The sequence below is a fragment of the Electrophorus electricus genome, chromosome 20 (assembly GCF_013358815.1).
Source record: "Electrophorus electricus isolate fEleEle1 chromosome 20, fEleEle1.pri, whole genome shotgun sequence".
Taxonomy (NCBI): domain Eukaryota; kingdom Metazoa; phylum Chordata; class Actinopteri; order Gymnotiformes; family Gymnotidae; genus Electrophorus; species Electrophorus electricus.
In genome coordinates, this window is record NC_049554.1 from 13,951,616 (window position 1) to 13,965,958 (window position 14,343).

General features: G+C 41.8%; 1 protein-coding gene across 4 annotated transcripts; it reads left to right on the forward strand.

Moving 5' to 3' along the window:
- The first annotated feature begins 292 nt into the window (after positions 1-292).
- rap1ab (RAP1A, member of RAS oncogene family b) lies at positions 293-11,574 on the forward strand. 4 transcript variants are annotated; one of them, XM_027024704.2, is made up of 8 exons: positions 293-722; positions 4,402-4,490; positions 5,672-5,740; positions 6,686-6,742; positions 7,499-7,639; positions 9,451-9,594; positions 9,733-9,853; positions 10,401-11,574. In XM_027024704.2, exons 2-7 carry the CDS (start codon positions 4,434-4,436, stop codon positions 9,820-9,822), a joined length of 558 nt encoding a protein of 185 aa, XP_026880505.1. In that variant the 5' UTR covers positions 293-722; positions 4,402-4,433; the 3' UTR covers positions 9,823-9,853; positions 10,401-11,574. The 4 variants fall into 4 exon arrangements, with proteins under 4 accessions (XP_026880505.1, XP_026880513.1, XP_026880527.1 ...); XM_027024712.2 differs by having other exon boundaries at positions 293-431; XM_027024726.2 differs by having other exon boundaries at positions 294-363.
- Positions 11,575-14,343: the final 2,769 nt, after the last annotated feature.

Sequence of the window (14,343 nt, forward strand, 5' to 3'; positions counted from 1 at the left end):
ATTGTATTGCTTATATGTGGCTCAAAGCACGGCGGAGTCTGAATAATTAGACCTGTTTTTGATTACCAATTCAGTTTGCGTGTTTTCGGAAACTTTTATTATGACAAATGTGTGTTGTTCAAAGAAATCCCATAGCTAAAACATATAGTTACTTTAAATTGAAATTATATCAATTCTTCATGTGAAAAAATCTAATAACTCCTACCAATTCAGTACTAATTCACTCCTCTCTGAAGCTGAACTGTAGGATAAAACACTTTCCTTTATTAGTGGCGTCCCACAATTCCGCTGTACCGGAAACTAAAGCCTGAATGACAGACGGAGGCTGGGGCAGAAACGCTCATCCAAACACAACCCGGCTGGGTTTGTACTTTAAACATTTAAACATCTGTAGGACGAGCTAAAGTCCTGAATGACAGACGGAGGCTGAGGTAGAAACACTCTTCTACAAACACAACCCGGCTGGCTCTGTACCTTAAACATCTGCAGGCCGAGATAAAGTGTCTTTGGCAGGTCTCGGGGTAGTTCGTACGTGGAGTGCCCCGCTCCATCAACGCGAGGAGAGGTGACCATTAGTGACCGTTACCGACCGTTACCGTTAACCCCGGTGGGTTCCGTTACCGTGAGCGTTAACTCCGGTGGGTTCCGTTGACCGGTTAGTACTCTTACTCATCCCAGAGAGCCGGCCAAACCTGCGGAGGAGTACTGATCTCCTACATCTGGTTTGTCTTACCTTTGTCTCAACCATCTCCCTGGCTTTTAGCAAACTAAATTAAATTAAATTCGCTAGCGTAACATGAACTGTCCGTTTTGTGGCTGACTGTACGTCTACATGTACTGGGAAGCCCTTCGGGTTAATTCATTTGAGTTATGGTTCATTTTAGGTAGCTAACGTTAACTACAGACTTGAAATGTGCTTTTGCTGATTTTCTCGTCTTCTGTTTCTTGTTCTTTTAACTTCTGCTTCTTCTCCGTATTCTCGTTACTGTGTTGCTGTATACCGGTTCCGCTCCCTCCACCCACTGAATAGCTAGAAATGGCAGAAATCTTAAGTTACCATCCGATGATCCTGCTTTCGGTGGGTTTGGATATAATGAAACTTAGATTAAATTACTTTCTGCTGGCTTTCCTTCTGCTGTGCTACACACCTATTACTTTTACGGTTCTAGTTCAGAAATAGTTCTCGGGTAGCTGAACAAGTATGTAATGACATATGATGAGTATTTGTTTGCCAATAACACAATGGTCTCAGAGAAATAATCTCTTCATGGTACAGACAGGGAATTGACATGAATTCCAAGACTAAATGATTTGGCCTGGCTTACATTGTTGTTTTAATCAGACATGGCTGTTAAAGAAAGCAGTGTGTATGTTCTAATGTTCTTTTTAAAAAAGGTTTCAAAGTGAGCAGAGACGTTAATCGGGTTGTTTGCATCTTTGCGCGTTGGGGTTCTATGTATAGTTGTTGCTAAATTTGGGTTCTCTATTTGAGGAGCCCTAACCCAGGTTTTGGGTCCATCCCCCTCTCTCACTTGCTTGGTAGTTTACAGTAATGCAATTCTTTCTTACCACCCTTCTTTATCTGCAGCCTATCATGCATTCATACTAGTTCTCATCAGTTATTGCTCATCAGCGATTCTCCCAGTTAGCAGGGTAAGCATGTAGCAGATGTCCTTAAAGGAAGGAAGTTAGGAGTTCACAAGCTTTTTGCAAGGTGGGTTGTGGTTTTCCTGATATATGTTATTGATGATAAACTATCTGTAACATTGTTTGAATTTACAAATGGTGCTCTCGCCGGCTTAACCAATGTCTAATGCGTTACTCCACCTGTAGTATGACACTTTGTCATCCTGAGAAACAGAAAAATAACCGCATTTCTAGATATGAGGTTTCAGCTGAGAGAAATGACAGGATGAAGAATTGCTAGTTTGACTGTGTTTCTTAGCCTGACTCATCAGGACCCAATAGGCTGACAGTGTGGAAACTTTTATAGGGGTAATCCAAAGTTGACACTTGATTTCCTGACTATCAGTAGACTTTGTTTTAACAACTTGCATGTTGTTAATTGATTTGGGATCCTAACCAGCTAGCCAGTTCGTACTGTAAAAACAGTGATCTTATTGTTTCTGTACATAGAGGCAGCTGATATTTTGCTTGGACTATGCAGTTATTGTGCTTTTCTTGCATTTACTACTTCTCAGATATCAGTTTGACGTTCACAGGAAATGATGATGGAAACTTGGTGGGGTATCAAGTAGTAGTAACAGGCTTCCACATGGTTCACCAACCCAGCGATGCCATATATAACAGAACTACTCCTCATTTGCTCAGAGTCAAATATAATTTTTTTAGGACCCTATTATAACTGTGTGGAGAAGTTGTTTCTAATCTTAGCATGGTCATTTATAAAACCTATTGTCACGTTCTCTGGAGACACACTGCACTTCTATGTACGTTGATTGAGAACACGTTCATTTCAGTCTCTTTCAGCCAGACTGTTAACACCACTTCCTGGCAAAAATGTTTTGACACCTTGATTGAGTTATTCTAACTTCACTTTTTATTGAATTGTTTCTACATTAATTTGAATGTAGCCTCCATTTTTCATGAGCTTGCTGCATGAGTAAGATGGAAGACAGGTTTTTTACATAAAAATGGAAATCATGAGTGATTTTTAGACTGGCTCGATGTTGAGATAGTTATATCATTATGTTATTTTGATTGAACTGTTCAGTGACATCCAGGTGGGCCAAAGACTGACAAGGTTTCTGCAGAGGTTTCTGACTTTGTGAAACTGAAACCCTGTGAATAGACCCTCCTAAATGAGGGAAGCAAGTCCCCAAATGCACTGCTGTTCCAGAATACAGTCTGTCTCCTTCACGTGCTGTGGCTTTTTCACCTAAAGATTACTTTGTGTCCTGTCGAAGTTTGAGTATTGTTTGACCTCACTGCAGATCATTATTGGCAGTTCTGTTTGATTTTTGCACTTTGTTTGTTCTGATTTTGTGTTGTTTGCTGAGTACATGTGCATGAATTAGGCTCAAGATTAGATTAGGATGAAACTTAACAGTTAAGTGTGTTGATTGAGTGTGTGAGCTTGCCAAAGACTTGCTTTACCAGTCTGACACATTCACTTTCTGTAACCCCCCTCCCCAAGCTTGCTATGGAGTGCTCTTAGATGGCTTACATGGAGTTGCAGCAAATAATTTCTAAGAAGGAGACTGTCATTTAATCAGCTGCAGTCCGGCTTGTCGTGGTAGTGGTCTCCCTAAAGGGAGTTGTCATTGAGCGTGCTGGAGCAGTGCCTGCCTTTCTCTCTTCTCCAACCATAAATGGGAAAAGTATTCCTCAACACTGCTCCATGAATGTACTTAGGTAATAATGAAAGGGAAAAGCTGAGCTTGTGCAAGGAAGTGTTGGCGTGTGACCCTGGGGAATTGACTGTTACTTAGTCGTCAAGTTTGATTTTTTTTGGCAGGAGTTGAAGGCGTGTCACCCTACTTGTCCATTATTGTTGACCAAATTGCTAATGTAATTATTATGAGCCATGTTATTGTGGTTAACAGTCCTGCACATGTTTGGATGTGGGCTCAGATTTCTGATCACCTGTGGTGTTCCACCTGCGTAAGTGAAACATCTTTGTTTGCTCAGTGCATTCAATAGCTTAGGTGGCTCGTTTGAGCAGAGACGCTCATAACTACTCAATTGCAGCATGATGGAAACTAAAACAGCGTCCTTGCTGTCCATACTGAATTAATTGCAGAGGCCATAATTGTGATTTTTTGCTAATTGTGCCACTCTAGTTTTAAGAGTGTTTGTTTGAGGGATACTCAACTCTTAAAAGCAAAATCCACGTATGACTCTTTACTTTGGTTAATATGAAATAGGTAGAGACCAATATGACTGATCAGTGTTGAGAAAGACAGAACAGTGTGTGGGCTGGCTATTACCACCCCCACACACAAACACAGTATCTTGGTGTTGCCATGTTAAATGCCTCATTGATCTTATCGGGCACGCTACTGTCGTAGCATTCCCCACTGCACCAGTTTAGTGCTTCTGTAGGTGACTGGTGGTTAATCATTACTGAATTTACTGCACCCGCACATGCAAACAGGTACGCCACCCTACCTTCTGCCTCTCTCTAGACTTCTTCTACCCTCTTCCCTATGACTCGCATAGCTTTAGGCAAAGCAGGGCAGTGTTCCGCTTGGAGCAGACTGTGATGCGAGATGTTGAAAGGACTCTGGTTCCGGCTCTGCTCCAGGGCGATTCCGATGACGTAGCCGCCTTGCCTTCATGCACACATGCGGGCCTGATGTATCTAAACGCAGAGGATCCGTTTCCCCTCTCCGCTTGATCCCGCTCCCTGATTGCTTTCTTCTCTGTCCTCTCCTTTAGGTTGCTGAGCTGTGTGGTGAAGTGACTTCGCAATGCGTGAATACAAGCTGGTTGTGTTGGGCTCCGGAGGGGTGGGCAAGTCTGCACTGGTGAGTACGCCATCTGGTCTCAGCCTGTTGGGACCCCTGAAGGTCTGCGTTGCCACTCCCATCAGTGGCATTACATATAGTGCATTCACTGATTTGTACCGACAGTGGGCATGGTTCTTGTTCTGGTTCTGAACTCTAGCATGGCTAGACTATGAGATTGAACAGAAACTTGGAAAGTTTTGTGGATTGCATCATTAGTTCAAGCACAGTTCGTGCGAAGAGCTTACAGAAGATCTAGAGTTGATTCTGGATGTGCCGCTTGCATTCGGAGTCTGTAGCTTAGTTGACCAAAGAAAAGTGAGCGCTAGAAATGCAGGCCATCGCGAAACTAAAAGGGATCGAGAGTAAAGGAAATGTAAATGTTACCGAAACTCGCTGCCGATTTTAACAATAGCAAATATCCTGCAAGACTGCACAAGACTGCAGTGGTTGACCAAATAAGCTTTAGTCATGAATATGCTGTTAAACATATTACCAACGCTACACAGAATACTGAATCAGAGGTCCATTGATTGCAGCAAGATGAATTCGATAGAAGAGTCCCAAGGGCATCATAATGTTGTGATCATCGTATATGAGAGAATGAATGTCTACTGAGATACTTTACCATTTAACGATGACGTTTGTGTTACGATGCTTTTGGGTAACTCTGCCCTGATCCAGCCAAATGCCTGAAAGTAATTTTCATGTACTGAAGGCAACAAAGCTTAAGAACTTTCTGGAACTGAAAATGGCGAAGAATCAGCAGGGAAGATTCTTCAACATCTGGTGACGCTTATGGCTTGTAGACTTCAAGCTGTTGCAAGATTAGCATCATGTGTTGAACATGACAATATTTAAGATTAATTTCCCAATTACCTATGGAGTTCTGAAATATGGTTACTTTGTGTATAATAAGGGCAGTGATGTTTTTCACTCAGTGTAGATGGCAATACCTTTAAAATAAAGCTGACATTTTTGCCATTTGACCTTTGGTCCTCTATGCCTGTATGAATTCCTAAGTGTTAACTCTTTTCCAACATGCTAAATTAGATGCGTTTAGATTTTATTTTTTGCTGTTTATTTATTTTACATCAGCTGTTTTTTTTTTTCGTTTTTACAAGCGTCGGTTGTATAGTCTGTACAGATTTTTTTGTGTAAACTTTCTATGTCTCCCATGGATCGATGTGGATCTCCTGCAGACGGTACAGTTTGTCCAGGGAATCTTCGTGGAGAAGTATGACCCTACAATAGAAGACTCCTACAGAAAGGTAGAAGCTGCTTCTCTGCTCTGCTCGGCTTCAGACCCTGTTCTTCATATGTGTATATTATTGCCCTGGAGTGGATTGTAGACTAACATGATCCAAAATATTGCTGCTTTCTCAAAGCTGTTGTTGGTCTTGTTGACAACACAGGCAGTCCATGATCTCAAGTCTGCTCAAATGTGCTGAATTTAGCAGTGCTCCTTGCACCCGCTTCTTTGGCAGCAGCCCATTCAAACAGAAGTAACACTAATAGTAAGAGCATTTGCAGTATGCATGTTGTGAGCTAACCAAAAAAACCTCTGGAAAATCTCAGGATTTTTTCCTCATAGTGGGCACCATTTTGGTTATTGTGGAATTGTTTGTAAAAGGTTGAAGACAAAAAAAAAAAAGTAATACAATTTTGTGCAGTCGCACCTTGAAAACAATGCAGAAAATGTAGGCTATTCATTTGTGATTCTTCACACCTATACACAACTTCACAACTCCTTTACAATGGGTTGGGAATTTAGAACCATAAAGAGTGTCGAGCTGTACTATAGGTATACTTGGCGCTCAAGAAATATTTAAATTGTATTTACAGACTATTAAAAAGGGCCTTTTCTCTATTGCGGTAGTTAATGTAAAGGGAGCAGTGGACTGCACACAAATGGCCATTAAGACCCTGTCTAGTCAGAAGGTATGAAGAAGGGATATTGAGCTCTCTCTCCTCAGCATTATCATTGGCACAACTGAAGCACCAAAATGATCCTGTTTGGATTTATGACCATTGATGATCATCTTCTCTTGCATTTAAGCAGCATATGAAGAACCGGGCCCAGGCGTCTGTGTTTTTGTTTTTCCGTACGTCTGTTCCTAATAAGTCCACGCCGCCTCTCCTCTCCTCTCCTCTCCTCTCTTCTCTTCTCTGGCCTCTCTCATTTCTCCTTTTCTCTTCTCTTCTTCTCCATTCAGCAAGTGGAAGTAGATGGACAGCAGTGCATGCTGGAAATCCTGGACACGGCAGGCACGGTGAGTGGGTGGGGCATAAGGAGCAGTGTACCAAGTCCCTAGCTACAAGTCCCTAGCTACAAGTCCCTAGCTACAAGTCCCTAGCTACAAGTCCCTAGCTACAAGTCCCTAGCTACAAGTCCCTAGCTACAAGTCCCTAGCTACAAGTCCCTAGCTACAAGTCCCTAGCTACATAATTGCTTTTGTGTTGCTTATTGGTAAGTTCCATTCAGGCTCTGAATGATCTCAGACACAAGCACACAGTGCAGAGTAACTGTAGCACCCAAACTGAAAACAGCATGAATAGCAATGCTGTCTTTAAATCAGCCATTTCCTAGCAACAGCTGGTGAGCTGCTGAAATGCGATTAGCAAACATGGCAAAACTCCTGAAGTGTTATAAGCCGCAGTATGAAATGGGACTGTCTAATGAGTATTTTGAACACTAAGCTCATCAGTAGATATTTAACAGTTTCAGAGGGCAGTTTTCTGTCTCCAAGTTGGAGTGCGAATGCCAGCCTTTTGTCAAGAACTTCAAGTTTTTTTGCAAGTGTGCATGTGCGCATGCAGTTCGCATAAAGAGGACGGCTAGTATTGTTTCAAAAGCGTCAGTGAAAAGAACAAAAGCAGAGCAAAAAGTAAACAAATGTGTGTAAACTGTCAGTCATTTTCACAGTACTGATTTTTGAAATAAATTTATAATGGCTTGCTGTTCAATCTTCTGTCTCGCTCTATGAACGGAAAGAAAAACGGCACACTTTTTTTGTTTCTTCCCACAGGAGCAGTTTACAGCGATGAGAGACCTGTACATGAAAAACGGACAAGGATTTGCTCTCGTGTACTCCATCACAGCACAGTCCACCTTCAACGACCTGCAGGACCTCCGGGAGCAGATCCTGCGTGTGAAGGACACAGAGGACGTAAGTGTCTGTGTGTGTCTGCGCAGTTCCCTGCCCGGGGGCTGAGACAGGTGCAAACGCCTTCTGTCGCCGCACTGCCTCGGGCTTGGCGACACAGGGAACGCCTTTTTTTGGCCATGTGTGAATGGAAAGCACTTTGAGACATGGGTAGACCCCTTGTGCAGTGGAGCACGGAGCTGTAGCAGTTAACGGAATTGGACTTTTATTATTTCTTCTTCTTATTTTTACAGCCAGTGGAAGGGATGCACAAGTTGTCCACCTCAGTCTTGAGTCAAAACTGTATTCTTGTGTTCATTTATTTCCCGATCTGTATAGATCTAACCAGTAGACTATAACCACTTTCCAGGGTGATACTGTGTTGTGTGCCTGCACCCCCACCCTTAGCCTTAAAGGTCGTTGCTGTGAGGTTTGAAACCAAGTCAGGACATTCTTGTCTGGACGGCTCTATACAGGCCCCTGTTATAATACCTGTGGCTCTGTGAGCGTCCCCTGGGTTACTGCACTGGGCTTCCTGCCCCTGGCCTGTTTGGATTTCAAACATTCTCCATGCAGCCAGTCCAAACATGGCACCACGTAGCTCAACTAACAGTTAAACAGTGGTGGGGGAGCCGAGTCACTCGGCCCGCCTGTGACTCTCCTGTGAGGCTGCAGTTAAAAGCAGAGGAAAATATTTAAGAGTCCCGCAGTAGCGTCCTATCAGGACACATGAAGCATGCTTCTGCTGTCTTACAGTACACGGTGATTTTGCAATGCCACACTACAGATTCCATGCTCCATGCTGTTAAGGCTAACCAGGCTGTCTGTATTCCTTGTGCCTTTTATTAACATTTATTTCACTGCACCTCATAGCAGTAGAAGATGGAATACCAAACAATATAGGCTTTTAGCAAACAAAATAGCTTCACACGTGTGTGTGTGTGTGTGTATATATGTATATAGTATGTGTGTGTACATGCGTATATATACATGCGTACACATACACACATGTTTTTTAATTATTTATTAATCCTCCCTGTCATGTTAGAGTTAACATGCAGACAGGAAGCAGATTTGTATCCTGCAAGGGTGGAGCTGGGAGTTTCCTTTTTGCTTCCTCCCTAAACATTCCTTGTGCATTTTTCATTTTTCACACTTCGCCTTTATAGCCAAAGCTTGGTAACCGTTACAAATCCTTAAAACATGAGCCAGATCAGAATGAAGATTTAAAACACACTACGAGTGTACATAGTACTTCACCTTACTAAACTGTCTCTCAGTCTGATTCGTAGAGCAGCGTGTTCTGCCTCAGGGTACCGTGGCCTGATGGTGCCCCGGTGGGTAACGCCATGTCTCCCTGCTGTTTGGAGGCATCGCTTGCCTGGCTTACTTATTCACTGCTGAGTCTAAGCAGGAAGTACTGGCTGTTGATGTGAGCCAAAGCGGCACTGTCGTGAGCTCTAAACATACTATGTGTTGGGGCCGTGTGCGAACGTGTTCCCGTGGACGTACTCGGCTGATCCGGAGCACTCAGCAGCTGGGGGGACGTGGTTACAGCATGATGGTAGTGTTACTATCATCACGAAGACCTGACTGGAGAGTGGAAACTGATTGGAACTGTTTAGTTTTGCAAGAATTAATCTACAGAAGGAGTGATGAGTAGAAATATGCACTTGGTCTAACAGATTCCATGTTATATATAACAGGTAAGGTTTGCTATTGACTAACTGCATGGTTGTATTAGCTCTGTAGGATGATACTGCTCTGCATGCAGAGAGTTGACTATATGCCACGTTGCCACCTTCACTTTGTCTGTGTCCGTTCGTGTGTGTCAGGTGCCGATGATCCTGGTTGGGAATAAGTGTGATCTGGAGGACGAGCGTGTTGTAGGGAAGGAGCAGGGCCAGAACCTGGCCCGCCAGTGGAACCACTGCGCTTTCCTAGAATCCTCGGCAAAGTCGAAGATCAACGTGCTCGACGTAAGTGTGTGCTGGTGCACCTTCCTCGACATTGTTACTGTGAAAATGTTTTAATGTGTTGCTTCTGCATTTGTGAGCTCTCCTGGATTCATTTTGTGACCGTAAGTCAGCCTGTTGTTTTCCTCTTCCTGTCTGTAGATCTTTTATGACTTGGTCAGACAGATAAATAGAAAAACGCCCGTGGAAAAGAAGGCGGCGAAAAAGAAATCCAACTGTGTGCTCCTGTAGAGGTCTCATCCTTACAGCAGCTCTGCGCAAGGTACATTTAGAGTGCCACTCCCAGCACTCAATTCTTATTGCATCTGTTCTTTCTCTGCTCAGGAAATGCAGTGTTAACTTTAACTATATTAAGTTAAAAATACATTGCTAATTACTGTGGAAAAACTTGCAGTTTTTAATAGTGATGGCAGTCAGGGTGGTGTGGTTGGATGGTTTTTTCCTCTAAGCAGAGGTGGCACTCCCTCTACAGGTCAACATGTGCTATTGACATTATAATATTTGATGCCCTGCAGATTATGATGTGTGCCCTTCAGACGGGTGTGTTCGGCAGTTGCCTCAGGCAAAAGTAGCTCTTCACATGTGTGGAGTTCTTACAGATGCAAAAGAATTGCACCTTGTATACAGGGACGTTTTCCTATAATGTCCAGCAGGTGGCAGCAAATCACAGTGAAAATAAAAGAATGCTTTTTTTTATAATATATTTTCTGTTCTAGACCTTTTCACATACCTTTTCGCTCCTATATTCCTTTGTCATTTAGTTTCATGATTTATTTGTGCTAATCGTTGTACCTGTCCTCCACCTGCAGATTGCTGTAATGAAGAACTGCAACCCCATGTGGAGTGTACCAGCAATGCCATCCTCAGTGAGTGAAGCTATGGATCAGATGACTTTTATGGAGTTGAAGAAAGCCAGAACAGACACACACACACACACACACACACACACACACACACACAGAGAGAAAGAGGGAGAGAGAGAGAGAGAGAGAGAGAGAGAGAGAGAGAGAAAGAAAGAAAAGAGGACTGTCGTCTGTTTGATTCCAGAAAATCTGAGGAGAAAGCTTCATTTACCTGAGCCTGAGTAGAACTATTCAGTATTGCTCAGGAACGTTAAGTAAAATATCAACCATAAAACCAAGCAAAAACTTAAAGAATCTTTCATTCAGAGAACCACGGGACAATTAAATCACACAAACGTCCAGCAGCTTTGGAGTCAAATTTTTTCAAAGTTCTTTACAAAAGGGAATGTAAAAGGACAATTTTTGAATCCTACAGCATCCTCATGAGGACTGAAAAGGGACTTTTAGAGAAATGAGACTGTTACAGAAGCCTGTACTTTGGTACCACAGCTTTTCTGCTGTGAACTGAAAATGAAAAATAATTTCTTGGTTCCATTTGAGCTCACAACTTTGCAGTGATGCCATATCCTGTTCTAGAGAGAGGAAATAAGTATCTGATTAATCAGTATTTATCTCCAGTACATCTTATTTGAGCAAAATGGAGACAACAATTTGATTGATTATAGGTACCCTAATGAAAAACAGCACGATCACACCATTTCGAGTGTAGATGTTGTAAATGAAAGTGTTCTCACTTAAAGGTTGCACTCCATTCTTAACACCAATTGTGTGAATGTTTTATAGACTGAAGTTCATTAGCTGCATATAAATAATATTTCCCACATACATCGTGCATGGATGTTTTGAGCTAGATTCTCACCACTAACCTCATCATTTTGTACTTGGTCACATGGCTTTTGTAGTACCCATAACGTATTCTAATACCAATTCTAATTTGTTTAAACACATGTAAGATTATGGGCCTTTTTATAGTGGGACCGGTAGGTAAAATGCAGAATGGTTTCTAGGTTCTTGAGGTTTAACTATATTGTACTATATCTCCTCTACTGCTTGTAGTGTGTTTTGTCAAAAGATGTTCTGGCTTATATGGTTGATTAAATTTTACTATGTTTTCATTATACTGAACAGTCTGCGTTATCTTCATCCTGACTGCTTCTGTTTGAACGCTGTCTTTGGCGGGAGAGATTTTCACAGCCCAGCCATGAACCTTTTAGCGCAGACAAAAATGATCAACATTATCCTATTAGTCAGTGCACAAATGACCGTGATCTTAGCAGTCCTCTCATACTCATCATTCTAAAATCAGGCTGACAGTTTCTTTATAGTTGATTCTCAGTTTTAATACACATTTTTATTCCAATGTTGAAGTCAGAAGTCTAAATAAAAGTTATACTTTAAGAATATGGGAAATGTATATGGGCCTAAACCATTCAGTGCTTTATAAACTTGTAGTGGTGCTTTATAACCAGTTCTGTAACTATCTGAAAGCCAGTGTAGAATTTGGTGTCTTTGGCTTGGTTAAATGTCATTCAGAAGCTTGGAGAATAAGCTGAAGATCCTGTCTGTGCTTTTTGGAGAGTCCACTTTTAATACACCGTTACAGTACTGAAACCCTGATGGAAATAAAAACAAGTTTATGTTTCTGTGGGCCTTTGTAAGGATATAAATCCTTTACTTCTAGATATATTTACATGAATGTACACAGTGCACGAGAAAACAATTAGCATGTGGCTCCAGCAGGTTCACCTATAGCAGCACAACCAAAAGGCAGAACCTGAGTGTGACCACAGTCCTTTGGCTCTGAGACGCGTGTGGGGGTGCATCACAGTGCGTCAGCAACACTCACATAAGTACTGATGAGTGGAGCTGCGCCAGGTTGCTTAGTAACAAAAGCTTGAGCCCAATGAGTTCAGTGAGAATGCGGCTTTGAGAGGAAATATGGACGTAGTCCATGCTTCTACTAAAGTAGGAATAGTTTTAGGCCAAAAGCTTAAAAAAAAAAAAAAAAACCCTCGCAAAACAATGTCTCGTGCGTCAAAGTATTTGCAACTGCGACGGCGGAGATAGGAAGGGAGTGAGACGCGCGAGTCTTATGAATAAACTTGATTTTCTTCTTTACACTTCCCTCTGAGTCAATTCATAGCGCATGGTTGTTGCTGCAAGCATTATATCGTTTTTCCAACCTTTTTTTCCAAGCTCTATTTTTCACATTGTGTAACGTACAGCCAGCAGTCGGAATCGGAGCAGATCCTCTCTGGAGTTAATCTGCACAATAATAATAATAATAATAATAATAATAATAATAATAATAATAATAATAATACCAAACAAACAATCCCAAGCCACCAATTATTTGGGACGGGAAGTTCGGGTATTAGACGCCATGTGTACGCGTCTCAGCGGACGGAAACGCGCATGTGCAAAGGGCGTGCCACCTTAGTCTCGCGCTTAGATCCCCAGAATATGCGTCACGTTTCCTGTGATCATATAAGTTTTATTGGTTAAATATATAAACATTAATCTTCACAAGATATTCAAATGTGTAATCAATATCTTGCTTTTTCGTCGCTTTGCTCATCTCCCGAAGCAGGGGTTCAATCTTTCAGTAAAACCTGTGGCTGGTTTGACATTCATAGGACTCTTGAATAGTGGTAGTGGTAATTTTCGAGTCTCCAATATGAAAGACGTTTTCGCATCCACTTATTGGCCGTGTTCACACCTGGCTTTAACTCCTGGATGAGTGGGTCATAAGTGTTCAGCACAAAGGACAAGTGTGCCTGGGGAAGCAGGGCAGCAATAAAATGGTTAAGTGGTTAAGGTACTTGATCAGTAATCAGAAGGTTGCTGGTTCAAGCCCCACTGCTGCTAAGTTGCCACTGTTGGGCCCCTGAGCAAGACCCTTAACCCTCAATTGTTCAGGTTGTCTCAGTCATACTTGTAAGTTGCTTTGGATAAAAGTGTCAGGTAAATTTAATAATTCTCAAGAGAAGTAAATAACCAATATGAATAAAAACAACAAGATGTTTAAAAAAATGCTCCTGAACATTGGCCTAATCTCTGTTCTTCACTCCCTCTCTCAACACACACCCAGACACATAGTTTTATTCCTTATCTTCACTCAACTTTTCATACACTTTGCCCTTCTCAGTCTGACATTTCTTTTTCGTGTCTGGTGAGAAATCTGTTTTGTTTAGGTACACGTCTGCATGGGCTTAAGCATTTTTACCTTGTTTATCATTTCACTGTTTATTATTGCACACTTTTATGAGTAGCAAAGTACTAAGAGGCCATTTTATTCACAACTTTGATTTGGTCATAGTTTTAGTAACAAATTTAGTTGCAAATTTAGTTTGCAAAGGTTTTGAGCAGCAGCATTCCTGCTCCTAAAGCGTTAGTTCACCAACCAATCAGCACTCGTGAGCAGAAACGTGCTGAGTTATACTGCCCACAACCCATTTGCTGTAGAAACCTTCCAAATAAAAAGATACTGGCCAAGTGTTTAGAAAATATTTCCATTTTTTGGTTTTTAGCTGTTTAGCTCCAGTCACTCACATTCATTTTGGACTCTCTCACGTGCACTTCTGGAGTCTAACAAACATAGAAGACATTAGAGTGGCAAACCTGCTCCCTGGAAATCTTCTGGTAAAATATACTTTAGCTCCACCCATTGTGCAATGGATATTACTAGACAAACAGATGACTGGCAGTTATATTGTGATTAAACAACGCTCTTTAAGCTCTGCAGATAAATTCCTCAGCAAGTAAGTAACTACTACTAATAATGGAAGCCCCGTTTCTCACTGGGATATGGATATTTCCTGAACAGTTTGCCACTTTTTGTTTTAGCCTAGAGAACTTTGAAACCAACACAAGACTTTGAATAGAGAAA

Bases quoted from the DNA above. Each gene is read 5' to 3' on its own strand.
- rap1ab (XM_027024704.2), top strand. From the start codon at position 4,434: ATGCGTGAATACAAGCTGGTTGTGTTGGGCTCCGGAGGGGTGGGCAAG. The intron at 6,743-7,498 runs GTGAGTGGGTGG...TTCTTCCCACAG, and splicing joins TCCTGGACACGGCAGGCACG to GAGCAGTTTACAGCGATGAG. The intron at 9,595-9,732 runs GTAAGTGTGTGC...TCCTGTCTGTAG, and splicing joins CGAAGATCAACGTGCTCGAC to ATCTTTTATGACTTGGTCAG.